The sequence below is a fragment of the Chaetodon trifascialis genome, chromosome 13 (assembly GCF_039877785.1).
Source record: "Chaetodon trifascialis isolate fChaTrf1 chromosome 13, fChaTrf1.hap1, whole genome shotgun sequence".
Taxonomy (NCBI): domain Eukaryota; kingdom Metazoa; phylum Chordata; class Actinopteri; order Chaetodontiformes; family Chaetodontidae; genus Chaetodon; species Chaetodon trifascialis.
The window spans coordinates 15,131,662-15,157,340 of record NC_092068.1 but is presented as its reverse complement, the minus strand read 5'-3'; the positions used below and the strand labels follow the sequence as shown (position 1 = coordinate 15,157,340).

Here is a 25,679-nt window from a genome sequence, read left to right as displayed (position 1 = left end):
TACTGCCGTCAGACCTGTTTTAAAAACACAAATGAAAAAGGAACAGACATGGGAAAAAGTTTTAAGGCATTTGGCAGGCATCTTCGTCTTGTGGGTGTATGAATGACACTAAGGAGAACATAACTCAACGTGGCACTGATGTGAAAACAGTCAACTCTGGCACTTGAAACAACAATAAAACAAAAACCATGACAGAACCGAAGTGAGGCTTTCTTTGTGATGGTAAAGTGTAGAAAAATGAATAGAAGTTAATGACTCTTTTCTGGAGGCTGTGAGCAGCTTCATTACATGCATGCAGACATTCTCATGAATTGCGGATTTTCATTATTCCAGGTAGCATGTAAGCGCACGTTAAGAGGAAATAATGGCATTTCTATCATAGCTTTGTTCAGGTTTAGGCACAAACACCACCTGGTTAGGGTTAAGGAAAGATTATGGTCTGGATTAAAATTACTTCTTCATTATGGTTATAAGACTTTTGTTTCCATGGTTACAGTAACAACCCTTTGGTTCAGGTGCGGGAACAACTGCAGCCATGGCTAAAAAGAAACCAGTGCTGACCGTCAGAAGGGAACAGGAAACTCGTCTCTTGCGTTAAAAGTCTGACATTTTGTTGAATGTCCACCCAAACTTCCTACCGCTGCGGACTCTGCCGCTCTGGAATAGAGTCACATTGCTTCCTCTTTTGCTCCCAATGGACCAGACTCATAATTCTGTCAGCCACTAGAGGATTTTGTAAACGAATGTCTGGTCGCTTGTGTGATATTACTCCTCGCTGTCTATGCCTGGCTCTACTCTATTGGACTTGTTTGGGACTTGTGCAGATGTTGAGTCATAAATATCAAATATGCACCTACGAGCTGTTGCAGGAGAAAACTGAACCTTATGAGATAAAACCACCCTGTAATCCTCAGCGGTGTGCCCGGCCTTAAGGGCCTGTGTCATGATTTGGCGTCTTCACATACCTGTTTGTCCTTGTCCTTTGCCTTCCCGCTGCCTGACACCCGCGATGAGGTGACATCACGGGGGATGACAGAGATCTGGTGCAGTGGCATGTTCATCCCAACAGAGCCGACCGGGGACGCTCACACACACACTTCCTGTTCCGCCGCCGGGGCAAAGGGCATGATGGTCTGAACTACACCCTGCCCTGCAGAGGACACACAGAGGACGGTTTGGACATTAGCTACAAGACAACAAACTCACACTCAGATGAGGCATGAAAGCACACTGCATGGGGCTGAAATACAAGGCTACAACAAGGAAGAAGAAATGAAAATCCTGAAGTGACACAGCTGCATTTTGTGTTTTCATCTCGTGTGCTGATCACTTGACTGACCTCTTCTGCCTCGAGGGTTCTTCAAATGTTTTCAGTTCAGACCCAAAAATGATTCAAATCAGATTTTGATGAGGACGGCCTCTGCTTCAAAGACTCGACCTTTGGAGTCCGTCTCCACATCGGTGAACACACCAAGCTTGTTTTATATGTAGTTACATACTTTATCTGTGAATCACCTAGAGATGAGCTGAGACAACCGTTTGAAAGAGCTGATGTGGGGCTTTCACATGGTGATTTTTAATATAAAAACTGTGAATTATTCATATTTTAGTGATTTACAGGCATATATAGATGTTGACACAAAAGCAAGTTGGCATCAAATCACTTTACATGCAAATACACAGCATTATAGTTTCATTTGTCTGCTGTATTTTTTATTCATAAATAGTGAGACAATGTTTTTTTTACACAATGTTATTATATTTTTAGTGATTATCACTGAAGATTTGTACATTTTGTGTGCTTTGCTTTTTGTTAAATTGACGTCAGGTTTGTGCTAAAAGAAGGATATCGTGCATGTGGGGTAAGGACATGCATGGAATATCTGCAAAAAATATCCTAAACTGGTAATTCTGGGTAATTTTCCCGACAGTTTAAACTCACAAAAGCAAGCCCATGAACTTTTCTAGATACTGACTTACAGCAGAAACTTTACTCTCAAACCACCAAAGGCTGCCGTCTTTTGTGATATTCCACAGGAGAGCAGCAGTGTGTCTCAGAATAGCACAGGCGCGGAGTGTTATAAATGATCACAGAGGTGATCCCCGAAGTCTGTAATAAATCACCACAGAGGTGAATTCATTTTTTTCCCAAAGACCTGGAGATTCAGGGCCATGATTTCCACACAAGAGAGCTGTGGTGCGCGTGCTTCCCTGTCATTCTTGGATAGTTTCAGACAGACAGTCATGAAAGCTGCAGCAGTATGGGGCTGTCCTGGGGAGTTACACAAGAGGGTTTACATATGGGTCGTTTTAACTTCAGTTAATGCAGCCATCTGTACTGCAATTAAGCTTCAGCTCCTTCTCACCACCAGGCCGTGTGTATGGCTGTGTGTGTTTGCACGCAGGCCGAGTTCCCGAGCAAACGCTCAAGCTCTGCAGCGTGACATGACAGGATTAAGACACCAAAAAGCAAGCAGACAGATGGGAGGTCATTGAAATGGCAGTAATCAGAAATCAGCATTGAAGGGGGGGGGGGGTTCACACACGGATTCACTGAGGAGGTGCCACTTCGGTTCATCACTGCACCGTCTCTGATAAGTTTTCATCAAGACGGAGAGGTGATTATGCTCATACGATCTCACTTCTGCACACAGTCAGCGGTCATATCAGCTTCTCCTGCAACAGCTGGCAGACTCAGCTTGGTGCCAAAGAGGGTGGGGGCACCATGTGTTAATGAAGACCAGGCAGAAAGCACCCCTGCACCCGGTAATACATTTCACCAGCAAACTAACAAACTGAACTAGCCCTGGAAGCAGCGGAAGAGTCAGGGACACGGTCGAGGGTGAGCCAGAGACACAAAACTCTAAAACAAACAGAATAATTATTGTTCATTTAAAAAATTAGTCATCGCCTTACGTTTGCTCACATCACTAATACACATATTATCAATTTGTAGCTCTGTTTTTCCTCGACTGAATGTGACTCAGCGTTACTTGAGAACATCTCCTGCTTGATGATATCTGGTAATAACCTCGTTTATCACTCTGAAGTGAAAGGGAACAAAAATATTATTACTTTCAGAGAAAATCTCGTTTTCATGCATCATGGTTGCAAATAATCATCATTTATTTACACATGAATTGTCGATCTAATCTGGTTATGTTTCTGATCAAAGCTGGTCGAAATCAAGAAACGACAAGAAGCTTTACACTGACATTTCACATACTGCACATTTTTTATGGGTGTTTTATTCTATTCTAATCTACATATTTGTAGACATGTTCTACAGGTGTAGCATGAAGTGGCTACAACTTATATTTCATTGCATCATTATTATCCAAAATAAAGCAAACTCTTTTAAAGGATTGGTGAGCAGAGTTTCAGAGTCCATGCCAACGAGCAGCGAAGCTCTTCTGGAGCCTTGTGGTGGTTTTTCATTTATTCGTTGCTCATATCAACCCTGATGAGGGTGCTGGTATAACTGAGTTTATACAATAGCAAGGCTAACTCAATAATGCAATGTGTGAGAGAGTTCACACAAGACTTTCATTTCTGTCTTGAACTGCTGATTCACATGGCAGCAAAACCCCACAACGTCTTTGCTGTTGACACAGCACCGTCTCCGAGAGGCAAGAAAACAAGCACATCTGACGATGGATTTACAGAGCTAATGCATGAGGCAGCGTGCCCTTTGCTGTATGCGGAGGTCAGGGTGGTGCAGGACAGAGTTCTTCAGATGCTGCTGCAAAAGATGACTCATCCTTTTTCAACTGATGTTTAGTTCAAGCCAAACCTGAACTTCCATTTTGCATTTTCAAAAGTCTGCTATGATGCTACTGTAGCTGCACGTGTCTCTGCACAGGCTGTTGTCTGCTGCCAACACACTGTAAACAGGAAAAGCTGGGACGGACTGTTTACATCCAGTCACCAATCCTTCAACACTCTCTTGTCTGCACGCCATGATTGCTTCTTTCCACAGTCATCACTCTCGATTTTGTTAAAAAAGCAGTGAATTTTGTGACTTGATTGCAAGCAAAGTCATCCCGTTTGGTAATCCTATCTTCATCACGAGTCATTTTATGAGCTCGTTGTGAGTTAGTGAGCTATGGCTGGGGTCACTTTGATGGGCAGAGACCACGCAGAGTCATTGTGTGTGTGTGTGTGTGGGGGGGGGGGCTACTGAGTTACAGTAAATGAGCATAGGTCACAGGACAGATACCAGCCTGAGGGCATCATATGGTAGCATCATTAAAGCTCCGGCTGTATCAGTCACAAATGTTTGCATGAATTACAAAGTGGCCATTCTTGTGTCAGTTCAAGTGACTATTCGGTGAAGTAAATAAGAGGGGTGAACAAAATAAATCAAGATGTTATGGGTCATGTATTTGTTGCGCGCCACATTCGCAGAGCTGTGGTTCACTCAAAAGCTTCTGCAGCGTTCTGAAGAAACAACCAACAGCATTCAGCACTGGGCCACAACACAGCCTGCAGCAGCACCAGTGGGCTCATTACTGTACATCTGAAGAACAACAACTGCAGTAAATCCTCCAATCCACTCTTAATTGGCATTGTATTTCAATCCTTTGTTGAACTGAGGGCTTGCACTCACGGGGCAAGAGATGTGCTGGGTGGACACTGGGGATTACACTGGCTATATATGGTAATTATATAATCAGTTCAGCACTATAGTGTGAATATCTGTAGGATTAATAACTCAATCTGTCAATCAAGCCGTCAGAGGGTCCCTCAGATGTGAGATCAGGCCAGTTCCAGTTGTGCATGCATGTGTCTTCTGGGCTGACTGCCAGTCAAAGAGTTCACAGGGACAATATTAATAGCTACAAATCCTGCAGCACTCCAACCAATCACAGGCCTCCTGTGGTGCCAATTTGACACTGACCTGTTGCCATGGCAGCAGCTCCCGGGGTCAGTTAAAGCTGTTCGGGGGACGATGGCGTTGGATAAATGGATGCACGTCTCACTGGTTCTAAGGAACTGCAGGATGTTAACTGAATGTTATTTGCTGACTTTCAGTGAAGCTGTACTGTGTGATATGATCACATCGTGTTAACTGCTTAATAAAAATCTGTTATCTAAATTAATTATTCAGAGCAAAGTGTTATTAAAAAGTAGCACAATGAGTTATCGGCAGTTTCCTTTTATATGTGAGGAGATTTATGACGTTGGTGGAATGCTTGGCACTTAACATCATAATAATTACTTCACCTCGTGAACTGCACTGACCCTGAGCGTTGTAATTTCAGCCATCATGAAGATACAGTATTAACTTGAAGGGGGCTGCTAGTAATACCCAAAGTCTGCTCATGAGTGTTGGGATTACGGGAGGGGGGGGGGCGGATGCCATCCCCCTTGTTACCCTGCCATCCCCCTCCTCCCTCTCCCAGTAGCAGAGAGTATGCTGGAGCAGAGGGGCTGTTTAGTTGAATATATTAGTCTTGGCTGTCTGATTCATTGATCCTTTATCTGACTGGGGTTTGTTCAATTTAGGATCTGCGTCACCGACCGTGGCAGTAGCTAAACTTGGCTGTGTCCTGATGAATCCATGGTGCTGTCCATGGTGCTGAAGCAGCAGACAGATTTGTAATGGCGCCTTTTTCTCTCTGTCCTGCCCTTCTGTCGGTTTCATCTTTGATCTATAATTTTTTATTTTTTATTTTTTAAACTGTCCATTCAGGGTCTGAAGCTCTGGGAGTGCAATAGTAAATCAATGGAGGTTTTTTATGGTAATTTAAGTTATTACTTCTACAGCTTATACAGCTGCATCCATCTCATCATTTTTCACGAATGTAGCAAGGAAGCTAGCATGTACTGTAGGAAGATGTCAATCGTAACGCTGCTTACTAAGCTCCTATTACTCGACTGTTTCTCTAACTGGTCGGACACCTGCCGGATGTGTAAGCAAGTCACTATTTGCTGATGCGTTCACCATATCAACTTTATAAGGTGATAATGTCAATGTTTAAGGCTTGTTATGCTGCCACCAAGTGGCAAGAAATAAAACAAAAAATAAACAAAAACTGTTGATGTAAAATTAAATTAAAGGGGAAAACTGGCCTTTAATATGATTTTGCACACATTTATCATGTTGTGATACTAATATAGCCCAAACAAATAATCGAAAATCCTAAGATGGCTAAGGACAATATCCAAAATGCAGGAGCTGCAATTTTCTGATAAAGGTAAAATATCTCACAACATATATGAATCATTTGGTGCTACACAGATGCCCCAGCCTGAAAATGATTACGGGAAATGATACGGGAACATGCTTGTATGATTCAGACCTGAAATGTGAAAAAGAAATGCTAACATTTCCACTAAAACTGTGGCTCATCACAATACCAGTCAAATGAATTGCAATATGACTTTTTTAGTTTCCTGCACATCGTTCAGCCCTGGTAATGCTGCCGGTATGGGAAAAACATTCTCACAGGAGGGCTACAGAGAGTCGAGGCCATCAAAACATTACGGTGGCTCTTATTACTGAAGTCCATTTATTTTAAAGGACAATTCCCCCTCTGCCCCTGCACCAGGTAAATCACAGGCCTGTCTGCTCCACGTTCTGCTCAGATGAGCTCGGCTGCCATTCAGCTTGCCAAGAGGCCCCTCTGTGTCCCTGCTGTCAGATCAGACCTGAGATATGGCTGAGAGCCCGTTCTGTGGTTCCGATGTGCAACCAGGCAGAAAACCTCCGCTGTGTATCAATCAATCCTACCATTACTGTACTACGGCTATAGTCTGTAGTTAAAGAGGTGTCTTCCCTGAGGACTGGTGGGTTCTGGAAGAGACTGGACAGATTAAGTGAGTTAAAAATGTTGAGTCAAACATGTGACAACTGCTATATATTTCGGATTTCAAGTTAAATTCATGAACCTTGTAGCCTCGTTACAAAAGAAAAGGAGTTTGTTAAGCCTCTCATCTGTGACGTTATGCTAATATTAGCGACAGAGAATAATTTAGATACCGTGAGAACAGATTGAGTGTTGATTTAAGTGCCGTAGCCACTGCAATAACACAGTTGACTTTGTGGTGTTCCTCATTTAGACAGTTCTCATAAATTTTGCCTCCACAGAAATGTATTCAGCGTTCGTTTGGCAGGTACGGTATAACGCTTGAAAATTTAATTCCCTGCTTTGATTGCTGTTCCCTCCAGGGATGTGTCACTTCGTCACTGAATCATTTTATGAGAGGATGGGTTTTATAAAAAGAAAATAGGAAACGCGACAGATATGCCTGGACGTTGGACAGATGCCCCTGCTGGAAGGTACGACTCAGGGGACAGAAGGGGGGCATTAATTACATCATGGCACATATTCTATAGCTGTGTTGGCAGCTACGATTGGACCTGATGCCCTGCCAGAACACACACACACACACACACACACACACACACACACACACACACACACACACACACACACACACACACACACACACACACAGATTAACAGCGCGTCAGTAAAACCTGATGGACTCCTCTGATAAAGCCCGCTGCAGTTCACTTCCTCACACACGCGGCGACACGACCAGAAACGCATCAAATCTGGCAAAGCAGTTCTTCATACGTCTGGATAAATTGTTAAACAAATTTAACTGTCAACGTTAAACTGTTAGACAATTTAACAGTCACTGACATTGTATAATTTCATAAGCATACACACACACACACACACATACAAACACACAGGCCTGTGCTGCGCTGAGCTTGAAGACTGGTGATTACTTGAATGCTTTTTCATAACGTACCGGGAATAAATTATCATAATGTTTCTTAGCTCATTGTCATTTCAAATGTAGCTGCATCATTTATCAGCACCAGAGCTGTCTGAATATTACTGCAGCTTCCTCTCGGCCTCCTAAATGTCTCCATGCCTGTTTACCTATACGCAGAATTAATCACAGGCGCCTATGCTTTGAGTTCGCTGCATTCATAATGCCTCTGTCAGCTGTCCAATTTGATTATATGCTAATGAGTCCCAGTTTGCATGGGATTAACTGTGTGTCTGGGATAAACAGACTCGTTGGTCTGGAAAACGGGAGAGCTGATGTTTTTAACACAACTTTTAACCAAAACGACGTTCACTTTTCACACACTCTCTCTTAGCTGCCAGAGGCGAGAAACAAAAGGGACAACAGATGCAAAAATGCACATATGTGCATCCAGACAGTGAAACTTCCTCTTCTGTAAATGGAGGATCTGCTAATTTACAGTAAATGTTTCATTTTCACTACCGCAGCCAGAAGAAGCTGCAGAGCCTCCGCCCCCAAAGCAGGCCAGTCAAAGTTCAGATAAATACTTAATTTAGAGAAGTCTTTTCAATGAATCCTTGTTGAATTCCCCCGCTGACATGTAGACACTCTGATGCCAGACGCACGAAGAAGACTCGATCAATTTCCCGAGAGGCCAGAGAAGAGCTGCTCCATTCATTGTGTTTCCAGTCAAAATGATGTGAAATGGCTCTCGCACCTTGTTGCCAAATTCAAGGTGTCAAAATCTCCCTTTAATGAAACTCATCCATCAGCACCACCATCACACAGATATCTAATGTCGCTAAGCCACTCCTCTTCCAGCATTGGGTGATGCATTTTTCCGTCTTTAAGAAAACCTTTTTTCTCCAGACACCACAGCGTCATCTTTGTAACTTGAGCTGATCACAGAGAATTCAGACTGTGACAGCTCATTACACGCTGAACACTTCCTGATGGTCCCTCCCACTCTTACAGGAACAGCTCCACAGTGACTTCCAGCGAGACGCTGCTTTACGAAACCAAACATAACCTGTGCTTTTTACGCTTCCTGTTTTGTACAGATTAAACAAACTAATGTGATAATCAGTGAGCTTTACGGATGCTGGGAGGTGGATTTTGACTTCAGGCGGAGCCAGACCAGTTGTTTCTTGTCATTAGGCTAAATTAAGCAAATTGGCCAGAGTGGATCAGTCTTTTCATTTAACTCTCAAAAAGAAGGCAAGTTGACATAAACTAAAAGGTCAAAATATTCCTTTAACATCTGGATCCGAGACCCCGATAAAACGCCATTTACGTGTGAGCTGCACCTTGTGTATATTGTGAAAGCACTGAGACAAAAGTCTAAAATAAGCCAAGACGGAACGGCACCACAACAAGGTTTGAATTTGGTTTCAGGTTGGCAAAAGCCTTGGATTCACTAAAGTCGGAACAAATCTCTAATTGAATCTTTTCTCTCTCTCCTCTTTTTAATAACAAACAACAGTGCACAAAATATTCAGCTAGCAGGCCCTGCGTTTTTATCTGGCACTTTCACCAGCTGCAATGACAAACATTGCCAGTAGCAGATTATATCAGTTGAAGCCTGTAGTTAATTAACGGTAATTCCCTAAGTACTTTACCCAAAGGCCAAACAGAAACTCTGGTTATTGTCTATTGTTGTGAACGTTAGGCTACCTCTCACAACTGCAGTGCTTACGCCTCACCATCCGACAAACAGGTGATTACAGATCTCAGTGAGTTTGGGTTGATTAGAACTTTGTTTATGGTGAACTCTGACCCTGAGTAGACTTGATAAGGGATTTGAGAGGACTCAGATTCAATAAAATGTTGCTGTCTTATTCCAAATCACTGCAGATAAATAAGGTTTTCAGACAGCATGTAACTGACAGGAGACTGCGCAGTCGTACAGGCATTATGCAGCCTGACCAGCTGTAAGCCAAAGAGGAAGTGTAGGATCCTGTCTGGCTGTGATTTTTATAGGGGAAATAAAATATCCTTTTCTGTCCATTTTATTCTCTATATGATAACCTCACAAGCTTGTATGACACGGCAAGAAAAAAAAACAACTAAATACCAGTGAGTAAAGTATGCATGACTGACTTTACTGTTATGACAGGATGCTGTTCAAGTGTGTGTGTGTGTGTGTGTGTGTGTGTGTGTGTGTGTCTGTGTGTGTGTCTGTGTGTGTGTGTGATGGCAAAGTTAAGAGAGTAAACATCAACACAGAACACAAGCAGGTTGATTTTTGCTGCTGGAGCGTAATGAAATATCTGGAGAGAAAAGTGCAAACGCATCAAAAATCCACAATGTGGATCCAGGAAGTGAAATTGTTAGACAGGGCAGTCACCTACACTGTAGACGCACCCCCCAAACACACACACACACAGAGTACGCAGCTTTTGTAATCTCTCCGCTACAGTTGATACTGCAAAGGGGAAGTAGAACAGCGCACATAGAGGAAGCCGGAGCTCCTAAGTCTATTCTACGCAGGCACATTTGAATATCAACCTCGCACAGGCTCAAAGATTTTCTTGCCTGCACATGTCCAAATCACAGTCAGATCAAATCCCGATCAGCCTGCTGTTGGAGGTGACGTATGTGCTCATGTGGCAGAGCGCCACTATCAAACCAGCTAACTTGTTTGCACAGATTCACTCAGGTACAGATGCAAATTCGAACCCACGAGCACAGACTCATTAACATTTTGGGACTTCAGCCAAAGCTTACATCCAGACTGAGTTGTGGTAAGTGAGCAGGTGTAACTGGGTGTACATGAACATTGGCTGTTTGGGAAAAAAAAGTCCTGTAGACATTTTTTTACAGCCCTAATTAATGAAAAAAAAAAAAAATCTGCATTGACGTCTAGACGGTACTGATGTTGTTCTTTGCTGATGCGTCAGTTTTGCCACTGGTGATGAGGCTGTGATGAGGAAGCTTGCTGTTCATTTTAATGAGGCACAGCCAAAACTGAGATGCAACAGCAGGTGGAGTGTGACACTACAGGACTTATGTTGTGGATTTCAGTGTGTGAAAATGCCAACACGGCGTTAAACGCATCCCTTCCACAGCTCTGGCTTATCTCCTCAACTCATCGATTGACCGTTTGGTCAATAAAACGCCAGAAAAACTGAAATAGGATGACAAGTTCAAGGTGGCGTCTTCAAATGTCTTGCTTCAGCCGAACAGATCCCAATCATATTCAACTTACTAGCATTTAAGACAAGGAAAAGCAGCAGATGCTCACATTTTTGTTGCTAAAACGGTTTCATTTTCTGGCCATCAGCTAATCGTCGCAGCCCTAAATCAACAGTTTTGTGCTTTACAACATGTTGGCCTTGCTTTGATGTGTAATTAGTTCAACACTGACGCAATAATGACTCCATGATACAACTACAGTGTGTTGGTTTAGTCAGTATAGCACAGAAGCTATCATGCATTGCTCTTATCACTGGTGTTTGAATAACTGTCAGCTAGCTAATGAGGGCGTGAAGTCAGCTTTCATGCCTCTTATTCCCTCAAAGCAGCCACTTTAACTGCTTCTACTTTCATGAAAACTTGATCAACATTTTGATGGTCTTGCAATACTTTCAGGACTTGCTTCCTGAATTCTTGTTTTTCTATTTTTTTGTTTAATCTATTTTTGCTTGTGCAGCTGAAATTGCTTCTCTCTAACAAGCCCAAAGAGTGTGTCCGCTCGTGTGAAATAACCGGGAAGAAGTTCGATTTTTTGTGTGATTGATATCTTAGCATTCTGAAAAACAATTTCCTCATGGGCAAGCAATTCAGATCTATAATAAATGAAGGGGACATGACATGAATGAGACAGACTCTAACGCACGGGGATGTTCTGAAACCCGGAGAGGACACTGTCATGTTTACAGATGCCGTCCAACCTGCACATCAGTATTACAATGAGGCCAAAGAAGCTATACCCTCCTGATTTTCGGGGTGATGCGAGAATAAATATGAAGTACAGCATCTACCTGAGCTAGACTCGCACCTATCTAACCTCTAAGTCTTTAAAAACCAGGATAAAGCAACTGAAGATTAAATGCTTGGAGGTTATCGCAAGACTTATCACAGCAGTTTCTTTCTCCGACAGTGAGAGATGACTTCACACTGCTTACTTCATACCTGCTGGTTTAACAAAGGGGTTTCCACATTTCCTCATCGCTGCTGGTATATGTTATGATCAAGTCTTACCTATGATTCAAGGGAGGCTTGCGCTTGAAAAATGTCCTAACTGTTGAGTCATGAGAATTTCACCTAGAGCTACAGACGCTAAATCAGATTGAGGGAAACTTAATATTGCGTCTGATGGAGGTGAATCCGTCTTAATCTGAAAAGGTCGGTTCACTCATACGGCATATTTCTTCACTTATATTCAGTGCTTTTTATAAGGACTATTTCCTCGTTAGAAAGCAGTTTCAAGTCGTCCTTGTAGGCTTGGAGTTTAAAAGCTGACCATGTAATAGCAATGTTCCTGCTTCGAGTCTGGTCGAGGACCTTTGTTTCATGTTACCCCCCCCCCCCCCCCCCCCCGTTTCCTGTTAGCTCCCTGCTCTTCTCAATCTAATAAAAGGAAAATGCGGCCTCAAAGTGCTTTTAAAAAAGTCAATAAACACTGTTCACACCAAGGCCTGTGGATTATCCTGAGTAAGTGGGACATTGTTTCTGGAAGTTGCTTCTGAGTGTTTTTCACTGCTTTGAGTGCCACACACACCACACTACAAACAGGACTCTTCCACTTTCATTTAGCGCTGCGACTAACAGTTATTTTCATCACTGACTGATCTGACATTTTCTCAATTTTAAAACGACAGAAAGCAGAGGCCGGGGTGACGACAACAGCGTATTCAGTTCACCATCGAAGCCTATAGGACTATGAAAAGCAAGCCTGACCAGGAAAATGTTGTATTTCTGCTTGAAATTCACTGAAATGACTATTAATTATTATCAAAATAGTTGCTGATTAACATTGTGTGGACTCGGTAATCAGTTAAACAGCTAATTGTTTCACTGCATTTGGGTTGGGAGGGAAACCTCTCAAAAACATTTTTGGAGTCTCTAAAGATCAGACGTGGATGTTCGGGGTGAGAGACGGAAAATTCATCACACAACCTCTGACACATCGAGGCATGTCTTGATTTAGACCCTCGTCCACCTCCTTTTCCTCACAGCAGCCATACTCCACAGTAATTGAACAGATGAAGATGTCAGGCTGGTTTGACAAAACGACCCAGCATCCTGCACACACACCCCTCCTCTCTGTGTAATGGGGATAATTAGACCGACGTGGCTCCAAAATAACACACCCTAGAGTCTGCGCGGCCTGACAACTAAACACACATCTGCGTCCGCCAATGTGCGCAGGTTACACGAGTTTGACTCGTGCAAATATAATTCTGCTGCTCAAACAACAATTTTTAATTTTGATCCTACCGACTGGGGTACCCACACGCCCTACAGGTATACTTACATATTATAGTCAAAAGCACTCAATTCTGGCTATGCAGCTTGTATAGATGGAACTATTTGCTCAGTTCATGTTTGCCATGGGTCAGGTGACAAAGCAGACACAAATTTCCTCATGTGTTCCATCTGCGACTCTAACTACTGCTCTGCCAAAAGGAAGATGACGCTCAAAGTCAGAAATACAAAACATACTTTCATCATGTCATATTATACGAGATAAGGCATGCAGTCAGAGCAGGATCACATGATGTGCGTGAGGGGAAAAAACATTTTAGAGGCTGCAGAGGGAGACGGCGAGAGGGAGATATGTAAGGAGAGAGAGAAGAGAGAAGAACACAGTGTTTACTTACTGAAACCTACATGATACCAGAATCAAAGGAAGGTAAATAAACATTTAATGTGGATTGTATTTGGGATAAAAGCTGCCATTTGTATGAAAGAAAAGTAGACATTTTTGCTTTAGATAACATGCAAATTAACAGCATGCCTTCCTAAAATAGATGACATCAATTAGATAACTAATAATTTTGTTATGATGGTTGTTCATATAGTAGTTCATATATGTAGGATGATATTTAAGAGGTTCACCTCGAAACATCTTCTTGTCAAGAGGCTAAAAAGGCTGGTGGTTACGCAGCCATAATCACCACATTTGCCTGAGTGAACTCCTGAAAGTGTCACATGCAGCTGCTCGAGTCACGTCAGCTTCATAAGACCTGACAGATCTTAAACTCTCCTTGGACAGCAAACATGGCGCTGGAGGCTGTCAAGAAAGGCGGTTACCCCATCGTACCCATCACTCCGGCTGTTCGTTCGGTTTGAATGTTACCACAGCTGTCCGTGTCATCGCACCACTTTCAAAACCTGCACACACGCACGCGCACACACACACACATGCTCACAGCGACTTGCATTCATTCAACTTAATTAGCATTAGTCAAGCAAACTCATTTACTGCTCAAAAAAATTTACAACAAACCTGCAACACCAAATTATGTCCACAAAACCAATTTGGACAAGGAATAACAGGATGAATTAACGATCTAAAAACACTATTAATGACTGCAACACACTGACTGACTCACTGAATGACTGACTTAAAATGATCAAAGAATCACAGCAGAGATTTAGAGCTGGATTTGCTTCTGCGGCTGTAACAGGGGACTTTCTGCCATGGACGCATTATTTGTTTTAACTCGAGAATACACTCAATAAAAATCACAGGCAGCAAATCCACCTCTGGCTATGCAACAGTCTGCGACAATCGATGGGCCACAACAGAGAAGCCATTAGTAATAAAAACTCATTTCATCATGAAAGCAGGGGAAGCAGGGACCCATTCCGACGCTGGGTTTGCAGAAATCCACATTAAAAGCAGTCGATTATATCTTAACTGTTTACAAACACTTGAGTAAATTACACGTGAATGGCAGCTTGATAATGTTCCAGAGGAAAAGCCCCAGAAAAGCTGCACGAGTTGCACGCCACTTCCCAAAGATCGCATGACAACTGGTCTTTAAAATACAAGGACATCTACTCTCTCCTCTGTCTGCCTGGCCACAGTAGCTGCTGCTGCTGCTGCTGCTGCTGCTCAGGCCAATTACACAGCTTTTCCTCCAGTTAGTTCAAGCAAAACAGTGCTGCTGATGCCACAAGTTTAGAAGCGAGAAACTTCCATGAGATGCCTATAGGACGAGTCACTACTGTATTAATGAGACAGACAGTGGCGAAAAAAAAGACATGCATTTCCAGGGAAAGGTCAGATTTAGCATAGCATACGTACTAGACTTTCAAATGATTCTTTCTTCACTCCAAGACAGCCTTTAGTCTCTGAAAGGCAACTTGCATAGACTAGAGACATGCAAGGGTTTGATCAGACATTCCAGTTCAATTAACTTGATCTTTGCATGATTTAGAGTCAGGAGGGAATGACTTCTGCTAATGGACACTATCAAAATATCAAAACGATGATGCTGATCCTGATTCACTCAAAAAGGTTGTGCCAGTTCATGTGAACATGGCATTTGTCGGACTATCAGCAGCACATGAATGCACCACAAGACAGAAACACTTATCAATACAGCTGAAGCTCTGACAAGAAGAGATTTGTGTTTACTGTGATGAATCGCCATCATAAAGGTCTGTGCAAGTTGATTTTTTACTCGAAAGTCATGAAAACAGATGGCTTCAGAAATCCAATAGAACATGATGTGCTGTGGAAAGCAGTGTGTAGTGATGTAAAGCAGCATGCAGTAGAGTGCATTAGTTCAAAGGACTAAAAACTGGAGCTTGAATGAGCTTTGCTCGTATGAATTATTGTTCAGGAAAACAATATGGCTTGGAATTAGAAACTCTCTATTTGGAGAACCTGGGTTAATTAAACTAATTCAACTTTTTGTATTATCAAAAAAGGCCGCAAGTTTTTCTCGGCTCCCTTGATTGATTCATTATAGTCACAAAGCTTTTACATCAAATATTGCCAGCAGTCTGAATAAATGAGAGTATAAACAGAACATCCACACACACTGTAGACACATTGCCACTGGAGAGACTGTAGACAAAGACTTCCATTAAATTAAATTCACAGAGCATCTGCTCTTAATGCGGAACTTAAAGACAATTTTCATCCCTATTTCCACACTGTCATAACATTCTGCTATCAGCTGCTCCTGTTTCAAGACGCCGCTGTCATCTTTTCAAGTCTGCAGTCAGTCTATCGATCCGACGCAGACTCGTGCGAAGTGGTCACTGAATGCTCTGCTGAGCATATGCTCTGGCCTTTAACCACACTGACTCTTTGATAAGCCCCACCCACATTAAATACGGTTACTACACCTGTGAAATCTTAAAAGCATTTGAGAACACTGTAAAAAAAAGTTTTAAATATGATCTTGATGGCTCCGTACATGATACCCACTAAAGGAGGCTAAAGCTGCTTGTCCCAGGCAGTCAGCAGCCTCACCGGAACATCACAAGGAAAACAGAGAGAGTGTAAAGTGTAACTTCGCTTTGACAATATGGTTATAATGTGCTTGGAAGCAATGCTCAGTTACATTATCATTAGATCAGACAGACGAGCTGTTAATCTGTTTCCTTCACTTTTGCTCGTTTTAGTCTTGGTTTTGGACAGACTGAAAAAAAAAACAAACCCGGAGTTAAAAGCATAGTTTCACTTTTACTACAGCGTGTACACGTGTACTCACATGTGTAGAAATCCAAAGCTTGGCAGGCCTGCTGTGCATTGTTACGATTGCCAAGCCGTGATTGGATGCTCGCTGTGTGTGGGTGCGGTTTAGGGGAAAGCCGACTGACCAAGACCAAAACACCAAAGAATCAGTGCCAAGGAGCATTCCAGCTGTTCTGGGCGCTTATGAAGGCCTGACACTTCACCGAGACACTTCGTTTCTCATCCGTCTGAAACTCAAGAGGCTAATTCAGCTCCCAGTTTATCAGAATACGAACATAAAACCACAAACGGCATCAAATCCATAGTATTTGCACAAATGTGTGGCTACAGGAACACACAGGATTGTACTATCGTGGCTGCTTGCCCGCACCTCCTTCTTGATTCGATGCCATGATCAGCCTGTGAAAGCCCTAATGACATCATCAACCATAGCCCACCACCTGCAGCAGTGCCATCCCACGGTCCATTCAGCTGAGTCAGCACCTCTGCATCGGCTGATGTATAGCAGCTGTCGAGCCTCCCCCCTCTTTCATCCCGGACTTTATGATTTCATCGCAGCCCGGCAACACACACAGATGCAACTGCACACACACACTGTAAGTTTGAGTGAGGAAGACTACTTAAGATCTGAATATAATATGAATATAAACACTGTCCTGTTGTCTATAACGTGTGTTTTTTAAACTACTGATTGGCATTACTCCAGTGAGGTTTAACTCACAGGAGTGTATGACATCATCCATAGGAGGAAGTCATTAGATAGGATCAATACTCTATTCCCTACAGACGAAGACCAGCCACAGTGGGATGCAGTAGCAGGGCAGGCCAGGATTGAGTTAGTGCAGGAAAGGCCAGGAGAAACGACACCGTATGATATCTTTAGCGTGTTATTACATTACAGCGCAGCCAGACGCTGATACAACAAGACTAGCAGGGCACATATTCATACCATTATTGTCCAGGATCAGATAGCAGTCTGGGACAGCTGCACACAGAACTGGAAGCTTGTGGTACGATTGCAGCTGCCATATGGTGGCAATTTTGTTAATATGCTTTTAATTAGTTCAGCCAAAGATCAATTAAAAAAGTACAACTTGCAAAGCTGGAAGTCTTGTAAAAGAGGTAAAAGCTGACATCAGTGCAGCTTCCTAACAGTCACAGGAGTCCAGGAAAACCCACATCCTGAATAAGCACATACTCTGTAAAAGGGGACAGGATACGGTTTTTGTTGGCTGAACACATTCCTTGTCTGCAGAATACAATCAATGTTATATTACAGATTAAACCACCACAGTGAGGAGACGGGGCTGAGCAGGTGCAGCGTGAGTCACGGAGCCACGTACGCAGGGGCCATTTTGAAGCAGGTTGACATTTAACAAAGCAATTCAAACATATTCGGACCGAAGGAAAAATGCTGTTGATCGGTTCGGCTGCGAATCACAAGTGGTGTGATTAACTGGAACATGATCGCATCCTCCAACAACACTGAGATAATGTACAGGAAACAGAAAAAATGGAAGTGTGTGTGTGTGTTAGAGACGGGGGGAAAACAAGTTGATAAGGATAAGCTACTTACATTTCATTTAACATCTATGCATCAATTAAGGTTTAGCTGAAACATCTAGTCAATTAACTGATTGATTAAGTCAATTTTTCTAGAAAAAAAAAAAGCCAAAGTCACTATTAGCTTCCTCGTCTTCTAAGATATTAAATCTAATATATTCTTGTTTTGGACTGCTGGTCGGACAAACAAGACATTTGAATAAATCACTTGACGGGCATTTCTGACGCCGCTGACATTTAGGAGACCAAACAATTAGTTGGGGAAATAACATGACAGACTCAACGATGAAGGAAATAATTATTACCTGAGGTCTGATGATGGAACCCGCTCGGGGCAAATATCACCCACAACACACACACAAAACATAAAAATAAAGGTGGCCTGGTTTGAAAAATGAGTCAACACAAAAATATTTCCTTTCCAGCTCTGAGCTATTTAAAACATGCTGCATGTTATTAGCAACAACAGACATCAGCTGTTGTGCAGTTGGAACTAATTAGCCACAACACAAATGTGGACGACGGTGGCTGAACCAAACTAACCAGAACTAAAAACCCTGCTCAGACAAAAATGTTTTCATCACTTGTTAAATTGAATTGGATTGAACTGCAGTACAATGGCACAATGGGGGCTGTCAAACCCATCCACTGCTCCATATTGTAAAATACTGTGGGAGGCGCATTTCAGCATCACAACCAATTGTGTCAAACAATGAGGGCAGTTAATTGGCAGAAAGCTACTATCAGAGCCTTCAGATACTTTTGATTGCATTCTTTCCACCCTCCAATTACTTTCTTCAGAACCCATCTCTGAAGGCAGAAAGTATGAGTTAATTTGCAAGCGCACAATGGCACAGTCCATTAAGACTGCGGGCTCCTGCGCTCGCAGTTTCAGCAGCTGAACACAGTCTCAGTCGCCCTCCTCCTCCTCCTCCTGTTACAAATCAGAATCATGGCTTTGCTTTCTCGTTTCTCCCTGCAGCCTGTCCCGTCAGAGCGACTGACGACCTCAGAGCGTGCTGACAGCTCGGGCTGCTCAGGGCTGGAACAGATGAGATTTCTCATTAGAACGTTTGTTGATAACAGCGAAATCCCTCGTTGTCAGAGGGCACAAGGTCAGCTGGTCGGGAAGGAAGGCGAGGGCAGGAAGAGCGGAGTCAACGGAGAGGAGCGGACTGTCGTGAGCGTGCGATGTGGTCATGAGAGAGGATTTAATGCTGCAAATGACAAGCAAGTGCAGGCAAAGTTTTGTTGAAAAAAAAAAAAACACCTCAAATTTGCACTTTTTCTTCCCACCTTCACTGAGAATAAGCAGACACCTAAGCTTAATGTCACTTGATGTGGTTCCCTACTTGTTACAGTCTGCTATGAACACAAAAAAATCCAACCCTGAACTTTTGATACCATTGCTGTAATTCCACTAATAATATAAAAAATCTGTGCGCTCAACATGAAAATTTTGACAAGTTGAAAGCCGCTCATGAATAAAAGGCTGACTTCTCCTTGTGGCATGTTATTTTTTCTGCTGCTGCAGATTAAAAGCGTTCCCAATTACTTCTTCATCAAAGTCAAGATACTTCTTTGTTCAGCTCCAGAACGCAACCAAGATTAGAGCTCCAGCTGCCTGCCTGCAAAAAGGCCACCGTCCGTCGCTGTTGTTCAAACACTTAGCTGTGTCAGAAACTTAAACAGTGTTTGTGTGGAAAAGAAGCCTATGTGGTAATCCCACGGGAGGAGGCAGGATTAGTTACACAGCAGCACAACGCAGAGAATAAGCATTGTGTTATCTGCAAGTTTATGCATACGCACTCCACAGATACCGCCGGGACAATGAGGCTTCTTATCGCAACACAACTTCTCACACTGGCAAAGACATAACCAAAGGCTACAGTGATGTAACGCGCACAGACGCACACAGCTGCTTCCCGCCCTGCCAGGAGCTGAACACCGCACTGGAGCCCACATCACGGCAAGGATGGAACCAGAAGGAGCTGACTTTGACGTGAAGCCAAGACTTGTCACTCTGGAATGAAGATGAGCGAAGGGTTTGCCCTCCTCCTGGAAAAAAATAAATTCCGCGGCAAGCATCTGCACAGCGGAGGTGAAGAGTACACGTGAGCGTTAAGAAGAAGAAGAAGCTGCAAAAGGCACAACGACGCACAGCAGAGGTGGAGTGTGAGCTGGCACAGCTGATCCTGCAGCCCAGGAGAGTGTAATGTGAGAGCCGCAATAGCTGTTCGCTGATTACTGGGTGTGATGGCAGATTAGATTTTACGGTTTAATACAAGAGTGGGTGAAAATATAAAGGCAGCTGATTTTCCTTAGGCGGCTGCAGCCCGCAGGAGCAGTGCAGCCAGGACTCCGCTTGGCTTTATTATGGCTCGTTATAAGGGACCATCCGGCAGGACAGTGCGCCCACAGTAGATGTGAAAATACAGATACTCTGTGAGACAAAGGAAGCTGCTGAGAGCACAGCTGTGGTCCATCATGCAAATTTGACCGCTAACATCGAAATCGATATTGATCCGGTGTGGTCACCTCAAAGGGGACAGAGACGCTGCTCTACCGCACTGTGACCCCTCATCTGCTCATACGAAAATGCAAGTTCACAGCATCCAGGGCAAAAAAAATAAATAAATAAAACGCTAAAATGCACCGTGTAGGGAAGCAACAAATCACATTTCCATGACCTGTCCCATCTCATTCCGCCGCAAACTGAGCGACTGACAGAGGCTCGCTCGGACACATCACGCCTCCACTTGAGTCCCAAGCACACAGTGAGAGGACAGACCGATAAATTCATGAGCAACAGCAGACATTTGAGGGGAAACAGCGCCGATCATTTCTGCTGCAGAGCGCGCCAGCCGCTCACATTCAACTCAATTTCCATACCTGAATCACAACGGGCTACGGTGACCGTCACCGGGGACCGACTCTCGGCTTCGACAGCGACCAATAAAAAGAAAAAAAAATGAAGAAGAGGCAAATTGTCACGCATTCACATCCCAGCGCAGTCCAGACGTCCGTCCGTCCGTCCGTCCGACCGAGCGGCCGTCAGCCGCCTCCGGTTGGACTGAATAAAGCGAGCGGAGACAGGGGAGCCTCAGTGTGGACGGACGCATAGCTGCATTGGGCCAAATGTCGGTCCTTATTCCAACTAAGAGACAAAAGAAGACACTCACCGCTGTGTTTGGCACCGAATGACGACGTTGTGTTTATTTCATTGCCCCCGCTGTGCAGCTGTGTGTAGTGGTGCGTCACTGACTTCCGCGTTAAGATGGAGTGAAAAAAACGCAAAGAAAATAATGAATTTAAAGGACAGGCGGCGCACGCGGGCGCACTGAGGGCTGTGCACTACTGAAGAGAAGAGGGTGAAGGCGGTGAAGATGATGGAGGCAGGAGAGGTGGAAAATGTAGCCCATGGTGATGATAGTGGATGAAATATTTAAAGCTCAGCTAATGCATAATGTTTATATCAGTTGCGCATGTGAAAGACTGGCCAGTGGCACCGCTCTTATCAACCCCACCCCAACCCCAACTCTTACCATCACCACCTCTAGGAGCTGCAGGCAGAAAAAAGCTCCAAATGCACCCACAATGCACAAACAGCAAAGTAGCTGGTGAACATAGTGGAGCATTTAGCAGCTAAGTATCTTCTCTTATAATTTTACTTTACTACAAATGTAGTTTTGGAGACTTTTTAAGCTTCAAACTGGCTACTTAGCATCCCCTCAGCACATCACCAGCTTTTTCTGGTTCATTGTCATCCAGTTATGACAGGCGTATTTCACCTGGTGATTTTAATGTTCATGTCAATAGGTCATCTCTGACATCAGCCATTTTTAATGCTTCTGTGTCTGCATCAAAACAGTGGAATGACTTGTAAAGCGAATCCTGGATGACTCTGCTAGGACTAGGACAACGCTTGCTCAGTTGATGATCTACTGCATGATTTGAACTATAAATGACCAACCCTCAGTTCTCAGATGTCAGGAATTTTCATTATTCTTTTAAAGAAAGTATTGGCACCATTAGCGCCAGTATTAGAAACAGATTCATCAACTCTTCACTGTGACACCCTGTAATATGCCAGCAGATGAAGAACCTGGTGTTGCTATGAACAAAATGAAGTCATCCACTCATGCACTAAACCCTACCTTCATCACACACGGTTTAAATCCAGCTTTCAGCGCCTCTCTCATGAAACAACACGAATAATCATGTATGAATTAGTTGAGAAGGTTGTATTTGACCAACAACTTTGATATTTTCCTCAAGGAAGCAAACTTTTTTCACCTGAGGAACACTGCCAACATTACACCATTTTAAACTCAGGATGAGACTGAAATACTGATGCGTGCTTTTATAACTCGGCGCTTAGAATATTGCAGCTTTCTTCTTACTGCTCCCCTGATAAGTCTTTAAGAAAATGATAGATAATTCAGAACACTGCAGCCAGGAGTTTGACTATTACAAAAAAAGAGATCACATTACCTCTCTGCTCGCATCACTGCACTGGCTACCTGAAGCTTTAGAATTGAAATTAAAGTCCTTTAATTTGTCCGCAAAGCCCTGTGTAGTCTAGCACCTTCATATATCAGCCACTGCTTCTCATTTTATGCCCCAACAAGAAATGTCAGTCCATCCACTGTCCTTAAAGTGCTGACTCAGCACTCTATTGTATTGTGACCAAAGTCTTTTTTTTTATGATTGTTATATTACTTTTTGAACTACTATTACCATTACTATCATTACTCTTATTATGTATTGATTATATTAATTCCATATTATTATTATAATCAAAGAGCCAGAGCAGATATCTCCCTCAGGTCACAGAGTTCACAGAGACCAAAATAGAGCCAAAAGGAGAGTGAATATTGGACTACATTCATCAGGTGGACACGAGAACCAACTCTATATGAATGTTAACGCTGCTACATGTCTGGCTGAAGTGTATAATGGCAAGCAGGCGTTACACTGTCCATAGCTGTGACCAAAATAATAAATGTATGAAGCTTTAAAGCAAAAAAATGTATATTTTGGGACATTAGGCCCACCTGTAATTGCTTTCTGGTGGTGGCTTAAATGAAAAGATTGATATATTATCATATGTAAGAGTGCTATCTATATTCTCATCTCTGGCAGAGAGTGAATTTTTTCATATTTCCCAAAATGTCAAACTAGTCTTTTAAAGATGGTGATAAACATCACATTTATTATTTCAGACATTTCCTATTATAACATCAGATTTTCTGGAAATTTCATAACAGATTTGTGATCAGCCAACAGAAGACAACTTCCAGAACAGAGCTCCAGACTGTCCTGTCAGACTGCATTAATATATTCTGGTACAATGGTCATTGTTTCAGATTGTGAATGGCCTGCAGCGTACTGCATGACTATCCTAACTTGAGTGAATCATACAATGTACTGTAAGTCCACTCCAAAGAGCCCCTCATTCACAGTATGTCGGGAGAGGCTCACTTATTAGACGAGGGAATGTATCCTCCGTCGACTCAAAGCCTCGGCTCTATCTCTGTGAAACCTGTCATTGTGTTTGGGCTTATTACTGATGCACAGTCCGCCACGCTGTCCTTGGGGGTGGGACAACGGAGCCTCTGTGCTCGGGCTGGACGAAGTGGGAACCTCAGACGTGAGTCTGCCAAATTGTCATGCATGTGTCTCTGCGTCAGAAAGATAGGCCTACTGCGTGGCAAGGAAAGATAAGGATGTGGCTTGTTGTGTTAAAGAGAGGAGGAAAGTGAAACACGGCCGTTGTGTTGAGACTAAAACAGCCTTTGCACCACATTTGCAGAACTTCAGAAATCCAAATAGGCTGCTAAAAAGAGACACAGAGAGAAACTTAAATATAGTCACTCCAGTCTGACAAACAACAAGAATTTCTGCTGTTCAGATTAGAGCTGGGTGTGTGTGTGTGTGAGATCAGCCGGGAGGACCGGAGGGCGTAATAGCTGGAAGTTGGCATGCCAAGCCCAATGAAGTATACAACATAGGGTTCTTAAGAACAAGGAAGCAGAGAAAGGGAGGAAGAAAGGAGTAGTGGGTGAAAGCCTAACAGGGAGTGGGAAGACAGGTAGAGGATGAGATTGTCCCAGGAGGTCAGTGGGCCTGTCAGTAGGTGGGAAGAGAGCTGGGGGCGAGGGCAGGTAAAAGATTGCCCTGAGATTTTCTTGGTGTGTCCTTCCTGCTTGGTGAACCTGTCAGACTGGTGGTGCTTGATTGCCTCAAGTGTTTATCCCTTTTGCCCTGTGCACATGTGACTCAGCAGGGAAAACATTCTTGCCTCACACAGGCATGGATATCATGTAGAGCAGCGCAAAAGCCGAGTGGTAACAGACTGTGATTTGATTCTGCAAACAGTGCACGTGCCTTTGGGAGTGTGCGGCGTCATATTGAACTGCATTAAAATCAGCAGATTTCCATCAAACGTACTTTCTGCATGTCACATTAACAGGGTTCATTTCAGCTTGTGAGCACTGTTCCCCATGTGCATGCAGTGCATGCAGACTTCAGAGTTAAGAGTCGGAGAGATTGCTTTTTTCACCGTTAAACAGTCTAGCAGTTAATGCTGTTTGCAGGTGGTGATAATAGCACTACAAATCTCAGACTGTATATTGGAGATTATTTAACTAAATGCAGTATTTATATATTTTAGAGGCAAAAATCACACAAGTGCAGCTGTAAAAGTTGTGGGTGCATTGTGCAGCTCAGCAGCCCTAATGGATAACTATTAAATAGGTAATCAGTAACCTGCAATGTATTGTGTTTTCAAAAAATCCTTTCTAGTCCTGTACACACTCTGGTATTGAATATGCCCACTGCCACCCTCACTGAGCTGGATTTCTTCTTCTAAACGCCACGTTTTTTTAAAAAAAAAAGAGAAAAAAAAAGCATTGTTTTTCAGTCTGTGCAAAATATAGACTTGAAGCTCTTGGCAGAGCTGCAGAGCTGCAAGAGGCAAGCAGAACAATCCTGAAACAGAAAATAGACATTTGGTTTGTTGTGTTTGTGTTACACACTGCACATGAACAGCGGAGGACTGCTCCACTGAAGAGGCAGCTGAAAGAAGACCAAATCAAAAACTGGATATATCCCAAAAGGTACACTATGGAATGAAAATGACACGGCTCCACCCTTGAAAGAGTGATTTAGTATTGCACTTAAAAACTGAAGTGGAAATATTCCGACTTTTAGTTTCTAATATGGGTCAAGCTCCAAAAACGCTGGATCCTACACTTCCTTTAATGCCCACTCCTCGACTCGTCTTTCAAACTACAGTCTGTGTTGTGGGACTTGTTGAAAATATGTTCTCCAAGGCCAAGCCAAGATACCTGAGTGATGTCACTTCAAAGCAACAGAAAACTTTATACAACTCTCTATGTGTTCAATTCACTTGCTCAGGCAACAGTGATGAACACCAAGTTCACCACCAGGAATCAGAGATGAATGGCTTTTTCATGTAACCCTGAACTGATTTCTCTGAGTTAACAAAAAGCAAAGTTAGAGGGTGCTTACATGTCAAATTTGAGCATATTATTTAAAATAAGCTTGTGTAATCTTGTAGTTTAAAGAAAAAACATTCAGCTCTATGAGGCTGCGCTTAGGCACAGCAGAGCTAAATGCTAACATGTTGACCATCCTTGTTTAGCTTGTTAGCATATTA

The 25,679-nt window shown here is 43.1% G+C and overlaps 1 protein-coding gene across 5 annotated transcripts in view; it reads right to left on the bottom strand.

The window, feature by feature from the left end:
* LOC139340985 (E3 ubiquitin-protein ligase MARCHF8-like) overlaps positions 1-21,487 on the bottom strand; it is a 78,997-nt gene extending 57,510 nt beyond the window's left edge. For 2 of the 5 annotated variants that reach the window (XM_070977168.1, XM_070977171.1), the window contains exons 1-2: positions 21,178-21,487; positions 966-1,150 (exon numbers count right to left, since the gene is read on the bottom strand). In XM_070977168.1, the coding sequence (XP_070833269.1) occupies positions 966-1,061 (96 nt within the window). In that variant the 5' untranslated portion in view covers positions 1,062-1,150; positions 21,178-21,487. Of the gene's footprint in view, positions 1-965; positions 1,151-20,867 lie in introns of all 5 variants that reach the window. The other 3 variants (XM_070977169.1, XM_070977170.1, XM_070977172.1) reach the window with 3 other exon arrangements.
* Between the last annotated feature and the right edge of the window lie 4,192 nt (positions 21,488-25,679).